Source organism: Xiphophorus couchianus, chromosome 5 (assembly GCF_001444195.1).
Source record: "Xiphophorus couchianus chromosome 5, X_couchianus-1.0, whole genome shotgun sequence".
In the NCBI taxonomy this organism is placed as follows: domain Eukaryota; kingdom Metazoa; phylum Chordata; class Actinopteri; order Cyprinodontiformes; family Poeciliidae; genus Xiphophorus; species Xiphophorus couchianus.
This window is the reverse complement of record NC_040232.1, coordinates 32,105,870-32,126,806: the sequence shown is the minus strand read 5'-3', so window position 1 is coordinate 32,126,806 and position 20,937 is coordinate 32,105,870. Positions and strand designations below refer to the sequence as shown.

Genomic DNA, 20,937 nt, shown 5'->3' with positions numbered 1-20,937 from the left:
CTAAAGAAGCTGCTGTACCCAAGCGTATGCTCAGAAAGTTGAGTGGGAGGATAACGTGTGGTGGAAAAGCAATGAAAAGCTGCTTTAGTGCCCATGTCGTCACTGTGACTAATTGGCCAGAAAACAAACATAAACCTCACCGAGAAGCTAAGGAGTACGTTGAGACACACCAGAACCAACATGGACGCCATCACAGCGACCTGAAGGTTCCTTAAGACCTCAGCAAAACCGCAGGCTGATTGTCTCCGTGTCACGCTGCACCGATGCAAGAATTCACGTAAAAAAAGGAGCCGCCTGCTTTCCAACAGGTGGGATTTTCTGATTTCAGAGTCTCAGCCTGATGGATGGATGAACTGTAGCTGTGTGTGGAGGCTGCTGAGTCCCGCTGCAGTCCACACATCTGAAGCTTCCTCCAAACTCACGAAGGGGCTGCAGTGATCCCTGTTGTTTGAACGCCTTTTTTTTTTTCTACCACCTGTTTTCTTTCCACTTAATTTCCCACTGATTCGTTTTTATACAAGACGCGTGTGAACAGCCAGATTCTTTATCAAGGACGTTTGCGGCTCAGTCTCCTAGTGGAGGTTGTCCATCACTGACTGCTGGACGACTGCAGTGTGTAGGCCATGGGATCAGTAGTGTTTATATAGTATTATCTACTTTTATTATTATTTTTAAACCTAATTTCTAATAAGTTTTTCAAAAGAAAAAAAATGCCTCCTTGATTCTTCAAATATTATTAAGTTTTGTGCATAAATTGCAAAATATTACATTTTTAGTTAAAGAGCAACAATTTTATCTACATTAGAATAAAGAATACACATAATGTTTATAAAGAGAATGACTGAATTGTGTTTACTGGAACAGTTTGTGTTTTTAAAAAAATGAGGAAAAATATATTTAGTTTGTGAAAGAAAAATTACAAAAACTATCATAAACCTGAAAAAAAGAACTGTCTTTGTGAACCTGATCGTGAAAACAAGTAACAAATCTGTTAAGATGAACCTTTTTGAAACTTGTATAATTAAAGTAACTGTATTAGTTCTGATCAAAATTACTAGATGGACCATGTGGCTCCAGAGCTGCGTGTTTCAGAACCCTGCTGTACTTGACATGACCACAAAATTACATTTATTCATTAGACATCATTTTCTGAACTGTGCTGAATTATGAAATTAGTCCATATGAATTACACTGTCTTTAACCGACTCATTGAAGCCGACTTTAATGACAAAAATACGATGAAATGCATTTGCAACTGATTCAGAGCTTACGCAGTTATACTGCACTCTAAATTTGTACAGGTGGCAGTAATTGTTCCAAATATTTCTCATAAATTGTTATTGATTGTAAAGTTGTCTTTGAGTTGTTTTTATTCTTGAACCTCTGACGTGCCAGATTTACTCCTCACTAAGTCCAATAAATAAAAACTAAATAAAAGCTAACTTATTAACGAAATGTTCAGTTACATTTTGTGGTCCGATCAGCTGAGACCATCGGACCTTTCATCGGGGGCTCGTTCGTGTCGCATCATCGCGGCAGCAAACACTAATTAATAAACCCACGAGCCGATCGCGTCCTGACGGAGCCACGGTCTCGTCCACGGAGAGAGTCGCGCGCACATTCGCAGTTCGTTTCTCCACGCTCGGTTTTTTTATTTTTTATTACATGCGCAGTCCCGTTCCCGAATCACTCGTCACCACGGCAACCTGCGTTCACGTCCAGCATCCGACACCGACACCGAGACCCATCCGCTCCCGGGCGACGAGGCAGGAAGATCCCCGCAAAGACACGGTAAGTTTTTCTCCCCCCATTTTTTTATTTTTTATTTTTTCCCTTCTTTCTTCTCCCCAAACATGCGGCACTGCGGCTGCTTGTTTGCGCAACCAGACGGGCTCGACCCGGGAGCTGAAGCGAGCCGGGCGGGAGCTGCCGCCGTGCAATAAGTTGCTGAAATGGGGCATTTTTATTTCGACTGACGGAGTCGCGTAGGTAAATATCCTCTATTCGCGTTTCGGAAAAGCATCGAATCTCAGCGCTTCTGCGAGGAATCAAGTGTTGCTCTTGTAGCTCCACAGGCTAAAAACTGATTTATTTCAACTCGTAGACGTTTACTACCTCGACTCGGTGTAATTATACAGATTATATATAGAAAGCCGGCTGTAAAAAGTCACGCCGAGACCAATAACTGTGTTTTATCAGCTCCCCCTTTTTTCCTGCCTCTGCCGTGTGTCTTGTTGCAGCACCCTTCAATGCACCAAGTTCAGATATGCAGGAGCAGCGAACCGTGAAGAACTTGACAGAAGGTGCCAAAAACACTCACCTATTCATAGCACCGAATGTATTCTCCCTCAGACAGCTTTCATACCGTCCTTTCTCGGCACTCGTAACCTTTATTGAACAGTAAATTGACAAGAAGCAGAGAGGAGGAGACGGTGAGGCAGAGTCAGCTCAAGGTATATGAGAGTTAAGCGACTCCTTAGGCCCTCCACGCCACCAGGGGGCCCCCAAGAGCACCAAGCTAGAATGATAAAATGTATAATGTTTTAAATAACATTGAATAATGCAAACTGAATGCCACTATACATGCAAAAAAGGAATTCTATATTAATCTAATAGATCTATCTATCGGTTGCTGCCACTGTTGGGCGAATATAATTACACTTCCTAACATGTTTACTGTAAATTTAGTGTTTGTCAGCTGATGTTACTTAAATCAAAATACAAGTTTTTTTTAATTTAGTTTGTTCCTTCTCTAAGGTCAAAACCGTCAACAATAATAACACTGGTAAGCTAATTAAAAATAACACATTACGGTACAGTAGCTTATGAATGATAAAGTGTCTGATGTTGACATGTTGGTATGAAAATGATTAGTGTCCCAAAAACGTTTGTGCTGTCCCTGAGGGGAAGACCCAGGACAGCGCTGTAGCCCCTTCCATGCCCTTTAAAGCCGCCCCTGTGAGACTTATGTACTGATCCGACTTAAAATGTTTGTTTTTTTTTACTCTTAAGAAAGATGACAAGTGAGAAGAAGATGTGATTCACAGCTCTCACAGAACTTGTTTGCAGCAGCAGAGTGTGGGAACACCGAGTGTTTGACAGCGGCACAGCTCATTTGTTAATCACAGATCCAGGATGATTCACCGTTCCCACATTTCACTCCAACTGTGGGGAGAAGAAAAATGGCAGTCAGCACCAGATGACCACGCTAACCGCCCACTCGTCCACAACTATCTGCTCGTAACCTAATATCTCGAAATTATCGTTTCGTTGGACAGAAATGTCTCCTTTAGGCTTCGATGATTTGAAAGCGTTCGAAATAACATTGAGTACTTTCAACGTGCAAAGTTTGCTAGACAACATATTCCTGCATTTGAGCTTTTTCACGTTTTGTCACTTTAAAGCTGCAGCCTTTGTTGTGTTTTACTGGGATTAAAATGATTGATGGTTTTCAAACTGTTTGGAGAAGGAAAGCCTTGAGGTGTGCAGTTTGTATTCATCATGAAGACCCGTGAACACAGCAGAGAAAGTTGGGGAGAAGGTCAAAATAAAGTTAGTTTCTGAAACAGTGGAGCTCTGTCCAGTCCATCATCCAAATGTTTAGAGTTTGGCACAAATGTTTATCTTTACCACCATGCAGTTGGAGTTTAAGACGCCGTCATACACCTGCTTCAGCAAACCCACTGTCATCTGGTCAAAGCAGGCAGCACTGTGAGGATCAGGTTCTGTGATTTCTCCTGTGCATTTAAAACAATTCAGCCTGATCTGCTCTGTGAGAAACTCCAGAAGACACAGGTGGAGGCCTCAACAATCACCTGGATCCATGACTACCTCACAACCGGACCGCAGGTTGTGAGACTGAAGGACCGTGTGTCCAACCAGGTGGTCAGCAACACAGGTTCACCACTGGGGACTGTACTCTCACCATTCCTTTTCACTCTCTACACTTCAGGCTTCCAGTATAAGCCTGAGTTTTGCATATACTTAGATGACTCTGTAGTTGTCAGGTGTATCAGAGATGGACAAGAGGCTGAGTACCGAGAGCTGGTGAACCGATTTGTGTCATCTTAAATGTGAACAAAACAAAGGAGAAGATTGTTGATTTCAGGTGAAACGGGGTTCGAGCAAACCATCATGGGAGAAGAAGTGGAGGTGGTTGAGGAATATAAATGCCTCCAGATGTGTTCATCGGGGCAACAGACTGGAGAAGATCCTTCTTCCTCAAGAAAGGATCCTTCTAAATTTTGATCTTCTATAAGTCTGTTGTTGAGAGAGTCATCTCTTCTGCCGTCATCTGTTGGGGCAGCAGAACCAAGAACCTAAGAAGGCTCAACAAGCTGATAAAGTAGTCTGGTTCTGTTCTGGTGACGACTCTGGAACCTCTGGAGATGACAATGCAAAGAGGGATTCTTCATAAGATCAAAAAAATTACAGACAATCCTGATCATGCAGTTCATGAGACTGTCGTTGATAAGCTATTTCTGCGCTGCCTGCCATCACCATCTTCAATAACTCTTTGAAGAACCTTGGATAATAGGATCTCATTTCCCTTTGGGATCAATATTGTATTTTTGAATTTGAATTAAATTGAATTACTTAGAGATTTTTATCTAACCTGATTCATTTCACTCCATATGACGATTAATGGGGCTGCATGAATGAATGGATGCATGCTACAGTTTTTTCAGATGTGTATTGGTAAAAAGCTGTGAAAACCACAAGCAGTTTTCTTCCCGCTTCACAACAGTGCAGTACATTGTGTTGGTCTGTCACCGCCATTAAACACTCTGATGCTTGCGATTGTAACGTGACAAAGAGGAACGAAAGTTCACGTGGTATCATAATCCCGCTGTAAGGCACTGTATGTCTCCCACATGGTGACAACAAGCACTATGTTCACCGTCATGGCGACTGGAAGCTCCAGTATCTGGTCCCGCGTCATTAAAAGCACATTTCCTGCCCGCGGTGGACGGTGGCTCTCTTCCTCCTGCTTTGTGTATCATGGCTGTGAGTCCCTGGCGTCATCCGGCCGGTGGGGTCCTTGGCTGGGGGAAGGTGTTGTGTTGCACTGTGTGAATGAGATAAGTGGCTCATCTCCTCTCTCCGTTATTAGATGATAATTTGATGAAAAAACAGAAATCACTATCAGAGAGAGAGAGAGATATCTTAAATACATTGAGGATAAGAGATTCTAGAAAAAGATGCGACGTAAGAGCATGAATCACTCGCTAGTTATGAAACATGTTTACTACAGGTTGTTTGAGAAGACAGGAAGAGCAGGCTGTGCTGTCTGATAGTGTTTGTCTCCAGGCTGTATGATTTTGATAATCATCACCTCACTGAGTTGTTAAACATGCAGTTGTTGAAACGATGGCTTCATATTCCAGAGAGTTCTGCTATATGGACGATTTCGCCAAAATCCCAAGTCCAACGGCTCATCAAGCTCTTCATTACATCATTATATAATGGTGCTCACTTACAGCATTCTTACCCAGTCTGTCCACATTTTATCAGGTTACATCCATGAATAGATTCTAAATTGTATTTAGGTCTGGACTTTGACTGGGCCATTCTAACACAGGAATTCGCTTTGATATGGCTGATATGGTCTCAAGACTTGTGCAGCTTGTAACAGGTTTTCCTCCAGTATTTAGCTCCATCCTTCTTTCCACCAGCTCTAATTATCTTTCTTGTCTCTGGTCTAGAAAAGCCTCTTCACACTCTGCAAAAACAAATTCTTACCAAGTCTTTTTGGTCTAGTTTATACTGTAAATATCTTTGTATTTACACTAAATACTGAGATTTAGTGTAAATCTAAGACAAATAAGTTGTCTCTTATTTTTCTTTTGAAATAAGACAGAACTGACATAGAAGTCACTTTTCAGCACTACAGTATATAAGAGCTTGTTTTAAGTCAGTCATTTCTTAATATTGATGAAAAAGTGGTAGCCAAACAATCTGCAAGTGGAACAAGACATTTCTCCCACATCACCACTTTCCTAAAATAATGGCCATAAATAATTTTTTGCCAAAACTGATATATACTGTATATTATATATTTGTTTGTTTTACCTGAATTATCTTTTGGGGAAACCAGTTAGGGGCTGCACAGTGGCGCAGTTGGTAGCACTGTTGCCTTGCAGCAAGAAGGTCCTGGGTTCGATTCCCGGCCGGGGTCTTTCTGCATGGAGTTTGCATGTTCTCCCTGTGCATGCGTGGGTTCTCTCCGGGTACTCCGGCTTCCTCCCACAGTCCAAAAACATGACTGTTAGGTTAATTGGTCTATCTAAATTCTCCCTAGGTGTGTGTTTGTGTGTGAATGGTTGTTTGTCCTGTATGTCTCTGTGTTGCCCTGCGACAGACTGGCGACCTGTCCAGGGTGTACCCCGCCTCCCGCCTGGAACGTAGCTGGAGATGGGCACCAGCAACCCTCCCGACCCCATTAGGGACAAGGGTGCACAGAAAATGGATGGATGGATGGATGGAAACCAGTTAGGCCATTATTCAAGGAGAAGACAATGTTATAAGTTACATGAAACAAATGTCTTGTTCCACTGAAAGATTATTTCACGTATTACTAGTACGTTTTTTCACTGTTATGATGTCGTACCCCTTCTTGTTTGGACTTGTTGGTTTCTGTTATTTCCTTGCATTGATGTCTTATTTGTACTTTCCCTTATCCTAGTTTTAACTAACTCTGTTAGTTAAATTATTATTCTGGTTCTTGGATTTGCTCTCTTGTATTTAGTATTATCTTCCAGATCTAGTTTATTCCTTTTTGGTTTGCTCAGTCTCTTTCAATTCAGTTTGCTCTTAGTTCATTTAGATGTTGTATTATTTAGATCCTGTGTTTAGTTCATTTCTTCACTTTCATTTTGCTGCTTCCCCTGTTTGTTCTCCCTCACCCTGTTCTGCCATTCTCTCTTCCTCCTCATCTCTCAGCTGCAGCCTGTTGCTAATCAGCCACCGGTTCTCCATCCAATAATCAGGCTCGCCTGTATTTAAGCTCCATTTTGTCAATTTCATTCTATTGTTGTCTCTCCTGTGGTCTGGTCTTTGTAACTCTCACCTTTATTAAACCTCCCTTCATCTGACTGTGTGTCTGTATTTAGGTCTTCATCATGCACCAACTATGACAGATTAACTAATTATTGACATGCTCCTATATCTTGCTGAGAAGTTACTTTTAAGTGTTCAAATATGTGCCACATTTTCTACCCCAACGTAGCATTGTACATGAAACAGTTCAACCTCATCTGACCAGAGAAAGAGAGAGCCTTTCTCCACGCGTTTGCTGTCTGCTACATGGTTTTTGGCTAACAAGTTTGTATTTTATATGACTTACTTTCATCAATGACTTTCCTCTGAGATCTGCAGCTCCTCAAGAGTTACTATGGACCTATTTGTTACTCTGATTAATTCTCCCCTAAAAGTGTTTTTTTTTTTCTTCTTATTTCACATTGTCTTGGTCTGTCACATAAAATCCCCTTAAAATAAATTGGATTTATTGGTTTTTACCGTGACAGAATGTGGCAACGCTTAGGGAGTATGAACGCTTTTGCAAGGCTTTAACACGTGTCGACGTCCGCAAAGGACAGACAGATGGCAGCTGAGGAAATATTCAAAACTTCACATCTGTGAGCTGAGACTGAGGATTCTGCTTTTAGTCATAAATTATTTCGGTTGTCGATTAAGTTTAACGGCAAAACTGGCAGGAACGGAGCCATAATGTCCACAGCTAGGTGTGGACGTAATGCAGCTTTTTAAGAGAAGTATTTCAGGAGATTGCTTGACATTCACTGAACAGTCTGAGAACTCTGAGAGAGCAAGACTCAGCCCTGATTGCTACGTGAAAATAACCTATAAATCAACATGTTTCCAAATATTCCCACCAGCAGCAGACCTTTCATGAAGCTTTCGCCTGAGAATGACAGAAAAGTCCCTGTTCTGTCCATTTCCTCCGGAAGATGTAACAACTTTGTCTGTGTGCCTGGAATTTACATCAGGATTAAAGCTTTGGCACAAAACTGCTGCATTTCTTCTCAACTGTGATGAACAAAAATGGCTGCTCTCCCTTTGTTCATGACGCATAGGAAGTTGCCTCCTCCTGCTGGCGTGAGGAAACCGTGATGGTTAGTCAACATGCCATTGACATTGGAATTACTTAGAAACGCTAAATTAATTTAGGCTCAATTCGGTTCATTTTATATGGTGTCAGTTTATAATAAAAGTAATTTCTGTTTAACCCAATAAATTACAACATGGCGTTTTTGAAATTCTCTCCACCACAGTTGGATTTGTTTTGCTCAGTTTTAACTGAATCATCCATCAACCACACTTTTATTTTATTTTATTCTACCAATAATAAATGGTTTATATTATCTGCTTAAATCCTGTGGTTTTTGTGACAAACCAAGCCTTTATATTTTGCTTCCAAGGCTGTTTCTTAAATGACAGGTCTTTTACTGCTTTTCCCTTAAAAAAAAACAACTTTGAAGATCCCATAAATCTGAGTAGAATATGAAAAGAAATGATTTGGTTTTTTAAATGTAAAACCTCTGAGTTTTTCAAAATTTATACCTGTGTGTGGTTTGTGAAATCGAACCAAAGAATGTAGTCAGAGTTAAGTTGAGATTTAACAATATATTTTGAGTTTATTCAATATCTTTCCTGATATTAAAATGTGTTTGATGTTTAAAAATGTTTAAGTATGATAAAAAGCAAGAGAAATACAAGTAATATGTAAGTGGACAGTATTGTGACATACTTACCATTATTGTTTAAGACTTCTGCCTGTTTTTTCCTGACAGTAGCTTGTGGTTAGCCTTAGCATGCTGCTGAAACACAAAGTTCACTAACTCATTTTAATTCATCATGCAATTAATTGATTTATTGCTAATTGCTAGGGGGGGGGCTCAACAACTGCATTTAATTATTTAGTGACGTACGTCTGTGTGAAAATATCTGCAGAGCAGCTGACAAAATCACAGAAAGTACACCAGCAACTGGTGTTGAACTTCATCTGTGAGTCTAATCTGATTCTGTTTTCTGACTTGCATAATATTACCATATTATGCTACTTTCTTGTGGGTTTTTTTGTGTGTGTTTGTTCTGCATTTGGATAAAAAGCTTACAAACCGAATCAGGCTGACCTGAGCTGTCCATTCCTGTCGGTTAGATCTGTTCAGGCCATTCCAGGCAGCGGAGCAGCCATGGTGAAGCTGGGTACTAATCTCTCTGATAAGCTGGAGAAGCAGCCATCTGCAGATGACGGCTTTGATAACATCCCCCTCATCACGCCGCTGGAGGTCAGCCAGCTCCAGCAGCCACTGGCTGACAAGGTAGGTCTGATCCGCTTAGCGACGGGTTCCTGTCCATCTCTGTGTTTCTGTTTTCCCACAACCGTCGTGATTTCAATTCGACTTCTTTAAAAAAAAAATAAAAAATCTCATTTTGTTACAAAAGAAAATAAACAGATTAGCACTCGATACAGAAATTCTAGGACAAATATGAATACATTTCCTACTAGTACACTCACCGTCCCTTCAGAAGGCCGCTATACGCTGAGCTTGCTGTGTTTACCACTCCTTTCCCTTCGTCCCAGCTGAAAACCTTGGCATCAGCCCACGCAACATAAACACTGCTGTGAATGCATAATGAAAGCAGAAAGCCTTCAGTTTGATGCATTTAGTTCTGCAAAACGTTCCACTGATGTGGAAGCTGGTCGGGAAACATCATGAAAACACTCTACAGTCCCCAAACGTCCTCTTAAGGGGCTGCAGTAAAACTGATTGGTTTTGCAAATGTGCACTGTTTGTTTTACAAGTTGGAAAACAGAGATTCAGATTGCTGGTGGATACATCATAGTAACTCTAGAGCTGAAAGAAGGAGGAAAACTCACCCTTGGAGATGAACGGAGGTTGTGGTCGTTTTCTGCACCGCTCAGTTTGCTCCCTCGTCTCGTCTCCAGGTCATCGTGAAGACAAAGACACAGTTTCAGCTGAAGCAGCAGCAGAGGAATAGGCTGTACGCTCCCAACATCAAGAAGCTGAACATCAACTTCTACAACGATGTCTCGGATAAAGTTAAGGTACAACATCGCGTGTCAGGAAGCAGAAATCTGATTATACAAGTGTCTGGATGTTTACTATTTAAGTTTAAACCCCTGAATAAAACGACGGATTGAGGTTTTCTAAATTGACATGTGTAGCTTATATATGCACTCTGTCTCTGCGTTGCCCAGATCACAGGTCTGATCCTCATCACACTGGCGTTTTTGACCAGCCTGCTCCTCCTTCTCATGTACAAAGCCATGTGGTACGACCAGCTCACCTGCCCAGAGGGGTTTGTCCTGAAGGTGGGCTCAACAACTACATTCAATTATTTACTGACAAAACATACAATCAAAACCAGTTACACTTAAAAAAAAACAACCTTACAAACTTTGTTCAAAGTAGTTGTCCCTCTGAACCAGGCAAAATGTAATATATGCTTTATGTTTTCTAGCTGCAGCAGAGTTATTTCATAAACATCCAACACAACTATCAGTCTACTGACTGACTGGGGATGGAGGATACAGAAACACTGGGTCAAGGGTACTTTCTACAGGAAAAACACAGAGTAGTTAATAACCTCCATCAATGCTTTCATCCAGGAAAGAGATAGATGGATGAAGTGACTCAGTTAATCTGCATCTAATCCTTGACTTTAAAAAGCAGAGAGTTGTGGAATTACTCATCTGGAGGAAAAAAGAAGACAGCCGCTACATTTCCATTACAAATGTGCGTAAAATTTTCTCTTCATCTTTCCAATGAAAAAAAAAACACAATTTTGCAGTTGCGGTGTTTCCATTAAATAAGAAATGGAATTAATACTCGCGTGAATAAGCTTGTTCACGCAATATGTCACTACAATTCAATCACAATGACGGCTGTAAACAGTTACTTGAGATTATAGTCATAATTCATCATCTATCAGCCAATCAGAGGAGATGTTGGCGTCTTATTCAGGTGTTGGCGCAACAGGAACAGGCTCTTTATATGTATGCAGCGTTTTGAGGAAGTTGTAGCTGGTGATTTTACAGAAGACCTGTGGATCCAACACATTTGCTGTCATCCTCTTACCACTTCCTGTCGTCTTCTTTGTCGATTTCGCCAGTAGTAATATCAGTTTGTTGATCATCTGACTCGCATGACGTGAAAAACATCTTTCCACTACAGTTCTGCAAAGTCCATCTATTTCATTACGGCCGAAAAACCACCTCATCTTAGTGAAAAAACATGTTAGAATAATGTGATTTTTTGAAATTGCTTTGTTTCCATGAAGTAAATATATCTCCATGATGTTTTTGGGGTTTTTATCGCCCCGCAAGGGGTCGTTTTGTGGGCTCTAGTGTCCCTTTTTCAAAGTAGGCTGACAGGAAAGGGGGAAGTAGAGGGGGGAAGACATGCGGTAAACGTCGTCGGGTCCGGGAGTCGACCCCGCGACAGCCGCGTCAAGGCCACGTTGCCTCTGAATGTGGGTTGCGCTAACCCCTCCGTCACCACGGAACGCCCCATGATGTTTATGTGTAATGGGAACTCAGCTACTAATAAAAGTGTCACTTGAAGAGGCAGTCACACCACATTATTTTTTTTCCAGAAAAGTTTGATGCTACTTGATATTTGTCAAAGGTCTATATTTGTGAGCCTAAGATCGTTACAGGTTTACCAATCAGTGCCTTAAGTAGAAAAACCTTCCTATGTCACATTCTTGTAATCTAACAAAAATGGTGTCAGATGTTTGTGCTTAGTTAGTGCTGGTTTGTGAAGCAAAAACATTTGTTGGCCCCCTTAGTTTTTAAAGTCTGAATGGTTGTCCAAAGGTTACCGTCTCCATGGTGATAATAAACGTCATTATTGCTAGCAATCGCCAATGCTGACTTCTGCGGGAAAATAATGATAATTATAAAAGCTTAAGTGTCGGTCAACCAGGTGACATCTCAGCGCCCACTTCAGTGGTTTGTACTGAAAATAATTTTGTTTTGCCACCGTAATTTTAAACATGATAAAGCATAAAGTTCTTCCAAATGTCACAAAGACAAGGCACATCACCGTTTTTTTTCCTTTCTTCTTTCATACTTTCCTTAAACATAATTTTATACTGAAATTATGTTGGCACAAGCAAAATTTTCTCCCAAACACTTCCCAGGTAATGTTAAAGGTTTGATTATACTTTGACACACCGTTAAACGTAAATTAATATCTTCAGGATAGCAGGGCAGACCTAATGTTTTTCTACAAAAAGCAACACTAACAAATGTTTAAGCCTTGTTATGTCAGATTGGAAGAATATTGTATGAGTGGGGGCCATTTTGGTTATAGTGGCTCGTTTCTCACCACACCTTCAGAACCGTCACTTCAGAGAGATTCCTTGAAAACTGGGGTTGAGAATCTAAACTCATTATCTCCCAGTGACACCTTGGAGGCATCATGCACCGCGCCAGCACTGCCATGCATGTTAAGCTAAAGAGCCTGTCACGCAGAAGCAAACCACAGGGTGGGATAGACGGAGACAGAGGGGGGAAGGGAGCGATGCATCCTGCTTTCTGGTCAGACACAGATTGGGATGCCTCCTGTGAATCAGAAGGGTCTTTAATTAGGACTCAGCATGACTAAACTGTGATTAAAGGCTTAACAGTGGGTGGGGGGCGAAGGGGAGGGCATGAGGAAGAGGACATGAGGGGGGTAGGAGGAGAGGACCTTTGGCAATGCTTTTGAAGTTTTTGCAGGTTACAAGTTTGGCTTTTTTCCTGTTAATGCATTGTCTGAGACATTAAAAGGAAACAAAGAGGCATATGGTTTAGTGTGCTTTGGAGGTCAGTAAATCCACCATTTCACACACTTTTCCAAGCAAGTCTTGCATTTAGCTTGATAGGTTGTTGTTGGGCTTATGGGACAGTCACTGTGTGGCTCACACAAGTTTTATTTATTGTCTTGGACATCGAATAACTTGACGGGAAAACAATGTAGAGCATGCAGGCCTGTGAATTCTTGGCCTTGCTTTTTTGGAGTGTTGCATTCTATTTAATAAGGGCTTCCAAACATACTAGTTGCTTGATTAGATTACCTGTAATGGTGATCTTCATGGAAAAGCAGGAGACGTAAATAGTAAAAGCGTTGTGAATAAATACCCTACCCCCACAGAATTTCTTTATTTTTGCTTTTCATCAAATGTAAATGTTCACCAAAGCAATCACTAAGATGACCTGAGTAAAAAAATTATTTAATTTATTATAGGAAAGAGAGAGATAGCTACAGGTGTCATGATGTGATCATTTAATATCATGATTGCTGTGTGCAAATATACTACAGGCTGTTTTAATTGGTTTCAAAATATGTTTTGCCACTTTGGTCTCTTGTGTCCACACAATATTCTCCAAAACGTCTTGATGTCAAAATGTTTATTTATCAAACGTCAGATGGATCTTTGCATTTTTGCCTGGTCAGCAGTACTTTAGTCCTTGGATCTCTCCCATTGATTTTATTTTGAAAAGCTTACAAAATGAGTTTTGTAGAGTTATTCCCTCCTGACAAATGTCATCAGCTTTGTCATCTTCATCTGTTCTTGAACTTTCTCAGATTGGGAGTCTTGCTGTTTGAGTTCTTTTAGCCTACTTCGTGTTGTCAGTCGGGTCCTTTTGAAATGATTTCTCATTTTTTCAGTCCTGATAGAATAGCTGTGAAAAATGTGATTAATCACAAACATTTAGGATTTACTAAAGAGGGACAATAACTTTTCACACCTTCCTACTGACTATCTTTGTTTATTAACACAAAAGCAAAAGCAGAGCTAGTAATTTTCATGGCATTGTAAGTGTTTTGTTGTTACTGACGTTTTTGAGATTTAAAGAACTTTACAGATGTGTATTTACTCACAATGTTTTTTATTGGTATTATTTACTGGGTATGACAGAGTATTAGGGCCATGCTAAGAAAATAATAATGAAAAAATACAACAATGAGAATAATGTAATAAAAATACTAGAATATTGTCAGAATAAATCATACGGGCATAAAGTCATAAAATTACTAGAATAAAGTCGAAATAACAAGAATATTTCGACTTTATTCTCGTAATATTATGACTTTATTCTAGTAATGCTATTTAAAATGTTTTCTTTGTATGACCAGTTAGGACTCTGTCATAACTGGGTCCTAAAGCAAACAGAAGTGTTTCTTTCTTTCCGCCACAACAGCAGAAGCATTGCACCCCCGCAGCTCTGGAGATGTACTACACCGAGCAGCAGCAGCAGCAGCAGGACGGGGAGGAACCGGGCACCCGCGGCGGTGCCGGTACCGGGCTCTACGCAGCTCTCAGCCACCTCAACCAGGTCAAGAGGACTGGGCCTGGGTTGATGTCGCAGTGGTTACCAGTAATCAGGCAGGAGGCCGAGGAAGCCAAAGAAAACAGCGAGCCTCTTAAAGAAAACGTGGAGGGAGAGGATTGAAGGATAAAATTGAGAAATATAGCCGAAGCAGCTGGAAATTATGGCGAGAAGATGTGTGTGCATGTATGTATACTTGTTTTCTGCAGGTATTGGGGACCATACCTACACTTATGAGGACCTGTTTTTACCAGAGCAAATAGCCTTGGGAAAAGGAGATTTCTTTAGGAAATCTGATTTCATTATTGGTATGATTGTTTATTTTAAAATAGCATTAGGTCTGTATTTGTGTTTTTGTGTGAATTATCCAAATCTTTAAAACTACGCAGTCTATTAAAATCTGCAGCGTCGGGTCAAATCGTTGTGTTTAGAGACAGGAATGGGGTTCACTTTTAGAGCGCAACTCAAAAATGGATTTAAACAAAGTTTGCATTCTATATTTGCATGCGCTCATGTAAATACCCCAAACGCCATCATTGCCTACAGGCAGATATGCAGAGTATGCGTATTTGCGTTCATGGTTCCATGTGTACATACCTACACTGCATAATGTGCACTTATGTGTGAGAAAGTGGAAGGTGAAAGCAAAGAGGCGGTGTGAGATTTTGGGGGGGTGAGAATTGAACTGAACACGTTTCTAATCAAATCGCTGCAAGTCTTGAGCGCTGACATCTTGTAATTTGTTTGTCTTAGAGCAGAATGCTTAAAATAATAAATGAATGTGCCCTGCCCAGTTTTACTGTTGTAATATTTTAATTTCATGCTAGATTAGGCATAAATTACATTTTTGTACTGTTTGAATCGGAGAACATCTTAATGATTCCAGAGCCATAAATCAACTTAATTTGAACAATCTTATATTACGCATTGATATAAGCTTCTTAACGTATTGTGAATGTAGCTATTTATGTGTTACTACAGATAAAAATTACATCTCTATAACACTGTATCTTTATGTGTGTTAGCTAGATGTAAACACAATGCAGGGAAGTGCCATCATTGTTTTTGCTTCTTTTGGTGTTTACATTTTCCATTAATTTTCTGTTTTTCTCAGAATATTACCTTTGTTTTCATTAATGCTTAGAATAGTACACACAGTATTACATCAAATGAATGTGTAAAATAGCAGCTTTTATCTTTTAAACAAATGTTATTCATGGGTATTATGCTTGCACTGAAAGATTCACTTGATTAATTTATCGCACATTAATGTTTTCTCTCTTGAAAATTAGTTTTTGGTAAATAGACATCTTAGCGTAAAGGACGTCATTCAAAGTCAATCTTAATATTGTTTTTCAAGAAATAAACAGCACTTGATTGACAAAATTGCATTGTTTCATATTGCTTTGTTTGCCACACATTTTCCCCGTTAAGTCAGCTCTGTTAGAAAACCAAATAGAAATAAAGTGTTACGTTATTTTTGCTATAAGCTAATTCTACTTCATTTGTGTACAGCTCATCCATCCAATGACAAACCGCACTAGAAAAGCTTCTTTGAGATCGACAAGCTGATTTTATGCTTTGATTTTATCTTCATCATGATTTTATCCTGGCTTGAATAGATGTTCCTTCTGTAATAATACACATTATGCAACTTTTTTACCCCCAAAAACACTGACATAAAAGTCAACTGGTCCATGAGGACACATGGCCATTAAGAGCACTGGGACGTTTCCCGCTGGCCTGGCCCACTCAGTGACCCCTGAGAGTCTGGACCAAAGGCTCAGTTCGGGTTCTATTTAATTAGAAACAATCTATTCCATTCGAAATTTGGATGTCCTGTCACAGGAACACGCATTGCTCAAAACGGACTGAAATATGAAAGACAAGGCAACTTTTAAAAATAGGTCAATCACATTAACATGTTTCTTATCTATGAACACCCTGAGAAAGTTATTTTTTTTTTTGCTGATTAATAAAAATATATATATGGTTTTAATCCCTTTATCTAAACATGTTTGAGTCAAATGTCTAAAGTCGGTGTGTGTGATGGAGTTTATGTTGTTGCTTCTACCAACAACACAAACACTTAGGCATTCTGTGACATCAAATCGCTGGAATGGGTGCAGTCTAAGAGAGAATAGCATTTATATCCACTGCTGATGGTAAAGTGCACAGTTTAATTTAAAATTTAATTAATTCCTGGTGGTTTGCGTTAATTCAGTGGTGGTGGGATGGTATCAAATTCCTGACATGTGTTATTGCCCCAGTTTGCCCCTGCTGGTATTCACATGACAGCTAAGGAGTTTTAAAGAGGCAGAAACAGTCAAGTCACCTCAAGGGCAGCTAACCGGTCTGTGTGGATCAGAAATCTTGCTGGTTGGAAGGAGATCAATTGAAAAGGAACAATGATTTAATGTTCCTTTTATTATTTTTATTTGAGGTCAAATTAAACATTCATGCCCAGATCAGTGTGAACTTGAGGTAAAGGGCTTTTACGCAGTGGCACATGGACACACAGCAGGTGAAACTGGAACGACTTTTTGAATGTTTCTATTGAGCCACTACCATTCGGTTGGCATTGTAGAACTAAGCCCAGTTTAAAAACATTAACCGAAAGAACAAAAAGCAACAAAAGAGAAGAAAAATGTACCAAGAGTTAATTAGAACACAAAGAAGGCAATGGAGTCATTTTGTTTGCGTTTCACATTTTGACTTTCTCAACTCTTTGTATGACATAGTCTACTATGGGTGGCATATGCAGTATAAAATATTGTAGTGTTTTAGTGGAACATTTGCTGTACAGACCATTGTCTTAAAGCCAGAGGAAAATGTGCAGATCCTTTACACTCCGTTGCTCAGGGATGCTCAGTATGCACAGAATTCAAAATATGGCCCCTTCCTTCTCCTCAAACTGTAGTTTAGCAATTCAAAGCCAAGCCACATCCTCTGGTTCCCTCACTTCTTCTGGGTTCACTGGTGTGAGCCAGTCTGCATCTCATTTACAGTCACATTTTTTCACACCATTGCTTTAAACCCGGAGATGTGTGGGTCTGAAGTGTGTGCGTGCGTGTGTGTGTGTGTCACTAATCACTATGAAATCATTAACCTAAACTATGTGTTATAAACTTTACGTGTCTTGTATTTCTCTAAGTGTGTGTGTGTGGGCATGTGCGTGCGTGTGTGTGTGCGTGTGTGTGTGTGACAGAGAGAGTACATGTTTGGCCTATTAATTAAATCTACATTACACACAGTTTAGCCTGTAGGACATACTTTAGATGCTGTTGGCCCAGGGCATGGAATTAAGTGAAGTACTAAAAAATATTTATTAGGGCATTTACGGATCCCAGGTTTCATCAAAACAGAGCAAGTGGAGCCAGAAAGGCTTAAAGTCAGGGCCGGAGGAAAATCATGTAAAATCAGCCGAATAGTCACTTAGACTTTGTTGCACCAACAGAACCAAACAGTAAAAATAGCAGGTTAGCTTTTAATCTGTCTTGACTGTTTTGGAGCCTCTTCCACCTCGCTTTTTTAATTATGTTCTTTTTTTTTTACTCCTTCTGAACATTTTATCACCTTACCAAGAGTTATTTGGTTGTTAGTATCCCAAACCTCACATTCCTCTGAGACCTGGTTCACCCGAATCTGAAGCAGAGAAGAAGGGCTTCAGGGTGACTAAGCCTAAGTGCTCCCATCTTTCTGTTTTTCCATGTGTATCTCATCCCACAGGGTTTGGCTTTTAGCTTAAGTGAAATGTACTGTGAAATAATACAAGTAGGTACATGGACTTATCAAACAGGTGCAGCTGAATTCTTGGACGCAATTTAAAAGATAGAAACACTTTTATTCAAAAACTAAAAGGAGACACGGAAAAGCATTGCTTAGTAACGAATGCTAATTACTGCTACTACAACTGATGAGAAATGTTGTCCTGTCACTACATGCTACATTCAAGGCAGCCATATTGGATTATGAGGGCAATGCTGAACTTCCCATCTGGACCTCTCTCTGAATTGTTTCTTAATTTCAATTATGAAAATCTTAACTTTTGTGAGAAAATATCTGGAAATAAAGCAGCATCAATAGATGGTAAAATCCCCCAAAATGTTTTGTTCTACTGTTGTAAAGTGTCTGTCTTGATGCCGGTACTTGGAAAAATGTAATATTTACTGAAGTGGTGATAGAAATCTCTAAATCATTTTATTGTAGCTCTGGCTGCATGCTTAGCCTTGCTGTCCTGTTGGAAGTCGGGCATAAGCGTTTTGGTGCTTCCAAGAAGTGTTCTTCTATATTTATTTTGGTCCATCTTCCAATCAGATCTGACCAGTTTACCTGGAGCAATGGGGGAGATTGTGCCTCTCTCCGGCGGTGACTGGGCGAGAGATGGAATACACTCTCTACACGTCACCAATCCATCACAGGGCAGCTCTCTATACCATGCTGTGTCTTTCAGTTTAGAATGGCGATCATGTCTCAGTAGGTTCATAGATATGTCTGTTCACAACCTTCTGAGGCCTTCACAGAACAGATGTATTCACACTGAGATAAATCGCACAGGTCAGTTGGTTGCACTGGACTTCATTTAGAGGCATCAGAGTGAAAGGAGGCCAAAAATATCTTACAGTGGCCCACGTGTGGAGGCGTTGGTCCTCGGCGTGGCTGTCGCTGGTTCGATTCCTGGCTTGATGACCCTTGCCGCATGTCTTCCCCCTTCTTTAAAACCATTAATAATAAAAAAATCGAACAGTGAGGATCATTGTTTTTTCGCTTGAACTGACATTGAGGTGCAATGTCTGTACTTTAACATATCTTTCTTTGTTTTTGTGCTTGAACGTGCAGTATGTAACTTTTAAAAAACCTTTATATACTGTATATATACTGTATATATATATACAGTATATATATATATATATTTGCTGAAACTGTTCCTATGGTGTGACAGCATGGTATGAGACAGTGCCAAAATTCAGCACCTTTGCCTTCACCCACTGCTACTAGAAGCAACCAATCAGAGCCTGGAGGCCTGATTGGTCTTAGCACTGTCAATAATAATCTCCTTCCCCCTCCAGTTCCCCTCTATAGCTACAGCTTTTCCCCCCCATCAGCAGATCCTGTTGTAAATGCTCAGGCTAGTTAGCATGGCTACCAATAACGGCAGATAACAGTTTTTCTGTAATGGTATTCTCCGCCATTAGCACATTTAGCGGATAGTACACGAGGTTGAGTGACAGCGTTAAGACCCTCCTCCTGGCTCTGACTGGTTGTTTTTGGTCGGGAGCAGTGGATTTCTTCAGAGGCAACAGCAGCACAGATTATCTGTCTCATGACAAACCGTCACGACATGGCGGCAGTTTTAACAAATACGTAAATGAAATACTCGTTTTAAAAGTTACACACTGCAACTTTAAGCGTAATTTTCTTGCAGTCTTGGCTTTGGTCTCCTGTAAAACATGTTGGATTACCTTGTGAATAATACTAGTAAATAACTTGCCTTGCCTTTGCTACCAGCACCTGTTTTCTATAACCCGTAGACATCCAGTGATAGTCCTGACTATTGTTACTGGTTGGACACATTATTTCACCGAGTTAAGCTCAGTAAAATAATGAGCTTGACTCAGCAATTATCAGCAGCGAATCAAAATTCGTTGCTGGTAATCAATCTCTTGTTCCCTGCAACGGTGTTGCTCCAACCAGACCCTGTCAAAGCAAATCCGGAGCAGTAAAGAAAATGTTTCTCATCAACAATAAATTAATGTGCTCTCTCCTTTTTTCTTTTAGTTATTTAAAGTTTGAATATCCATCTAAAGGACACAGCAAGTCTTATCTCTCGTTGAAGCTTCTGTGTCGCCACACGTAAACAACTGTGCAGCAAGAGCGGCGAGTGGTCTCAATCAACTGTGCCTCGGCCACAAACATGTTGCTTGGAGCATGGCAGTATGGATTCTGGTGAGAACCCAGCTGCTCTGCTGCATATGGAGGGACATAAAAGGGCTTTATTGGAAGCTAAATTAGAGTACGTGATTTCGTTTTTATTGTTTTTTCCAGGAAATGGCAATCTCCAACATACCATGAAGAATACCTCTGAAACCACATCCATATATCGAGCAACTGTGCAAACCGTAGCGAGACGGTTCCTGATAGGCTCTTCCTGCGTGGCAGAGCTCGTTAAAGGTTACTGTTAATTGAAGTCTCTTGAAAAATGTTTCACTGATTGCTCTAATTCAGCAGCAAAAAAACCCAAAATTGGCTCCTTACGGTTCCTTTGAACCCAGTTCTAGACATTTAACGAAAACTCAAAAGGGTAAAGAGTTAATGGAGCTAAGGCAGGACAGAAATGTACAAAAAAATAAGAGATAAAGATGGGAGCAGTGACGATCCCTGGGAACTGAAGACGGTGATGGTGAGGAGGGGGGATTTGAGCAAAAGAGGAGGAGGAGAAGGAAGAGGGTGGATCCAAGCTGACCCCCATGTCTGTGTGTGTTGTTGTGTGTCTCAGTGGGTTTCCTCTGCCCTGGCGCCAGCTGGAAATGCCTCCACTAAGCACAGGGAGCACACACATCATCCTCCATTCA

The 20,937-nt window shown here is 40.5% G+C and overlaps 1 protein-coding gene across 2 annotated transcripts; it reads left to right on the top strand.

Moving 5' to 3' along the window:
* Positions 1-1,639: 1,639 nt before the first annotated feature.
* caly (calcyon neuron-specific vesicular protein) lies at positions 1,640-15,754 on the top strand. Of its 2 annotated transcripts, none has more exons than XM_028017956.1 (5): positions 1,640-1,791; positions 9,179-9,341; positions 9,971-10,090; positions 10,244-10,357; positions 14,237-15,754. In XM_028017956.1, exons 2-5 carry the CDS (start codon positions 9,213-9,215, stop codon positions 14,486-14,488), a joined length of 615 nt encoding a protein of 204 aa, XP_027873757.1. In that variant the 5' UTR covers positions 1,640-1,791; positions 9,179-9,212; the 3' UTR covers positions 14,489-15,754. The 2 variants fall into 2 exon arrangements, with proteins under 2 accessions (XP_027873757.1, XP_027873758.1); XM_028017957.1 differs by lacking the exon at positions 1,640-1,791 and adding an exon at positions 1,896-1,989.
* The last annotated feature ends 5,183 nt before the right edge of the window (positions 15,755-20,937 follow it).

What these genes read in the sequence shown, in the direction of transcription:
- caly (XM_028017956.1), top strand. Translation starts at nt 9,213, where the DNA reads ATGGTGAAGCTGGGTACTAATCTCTCTGATAAGCTGGAGAAGCAGCCA. An exon ending in AGCAGCCACTGGCTGACAAG is followed by an intron (nt 9,342 to 9,970) that starts GTAGGTCTGATC and finishes TCTCGTCTCCAG; the next exon opens with GTCATCGTGAAGACAAAGAC. An exon ending in CAGAGGGGTTTGTCCTGAAG is followed by an intron (nt 10,358 to 14,236) that starts GTGGGCTCAACA and finishes CCGCCACAACAG; the next exon opens with CAGAAGCATTGCACCCCCGC.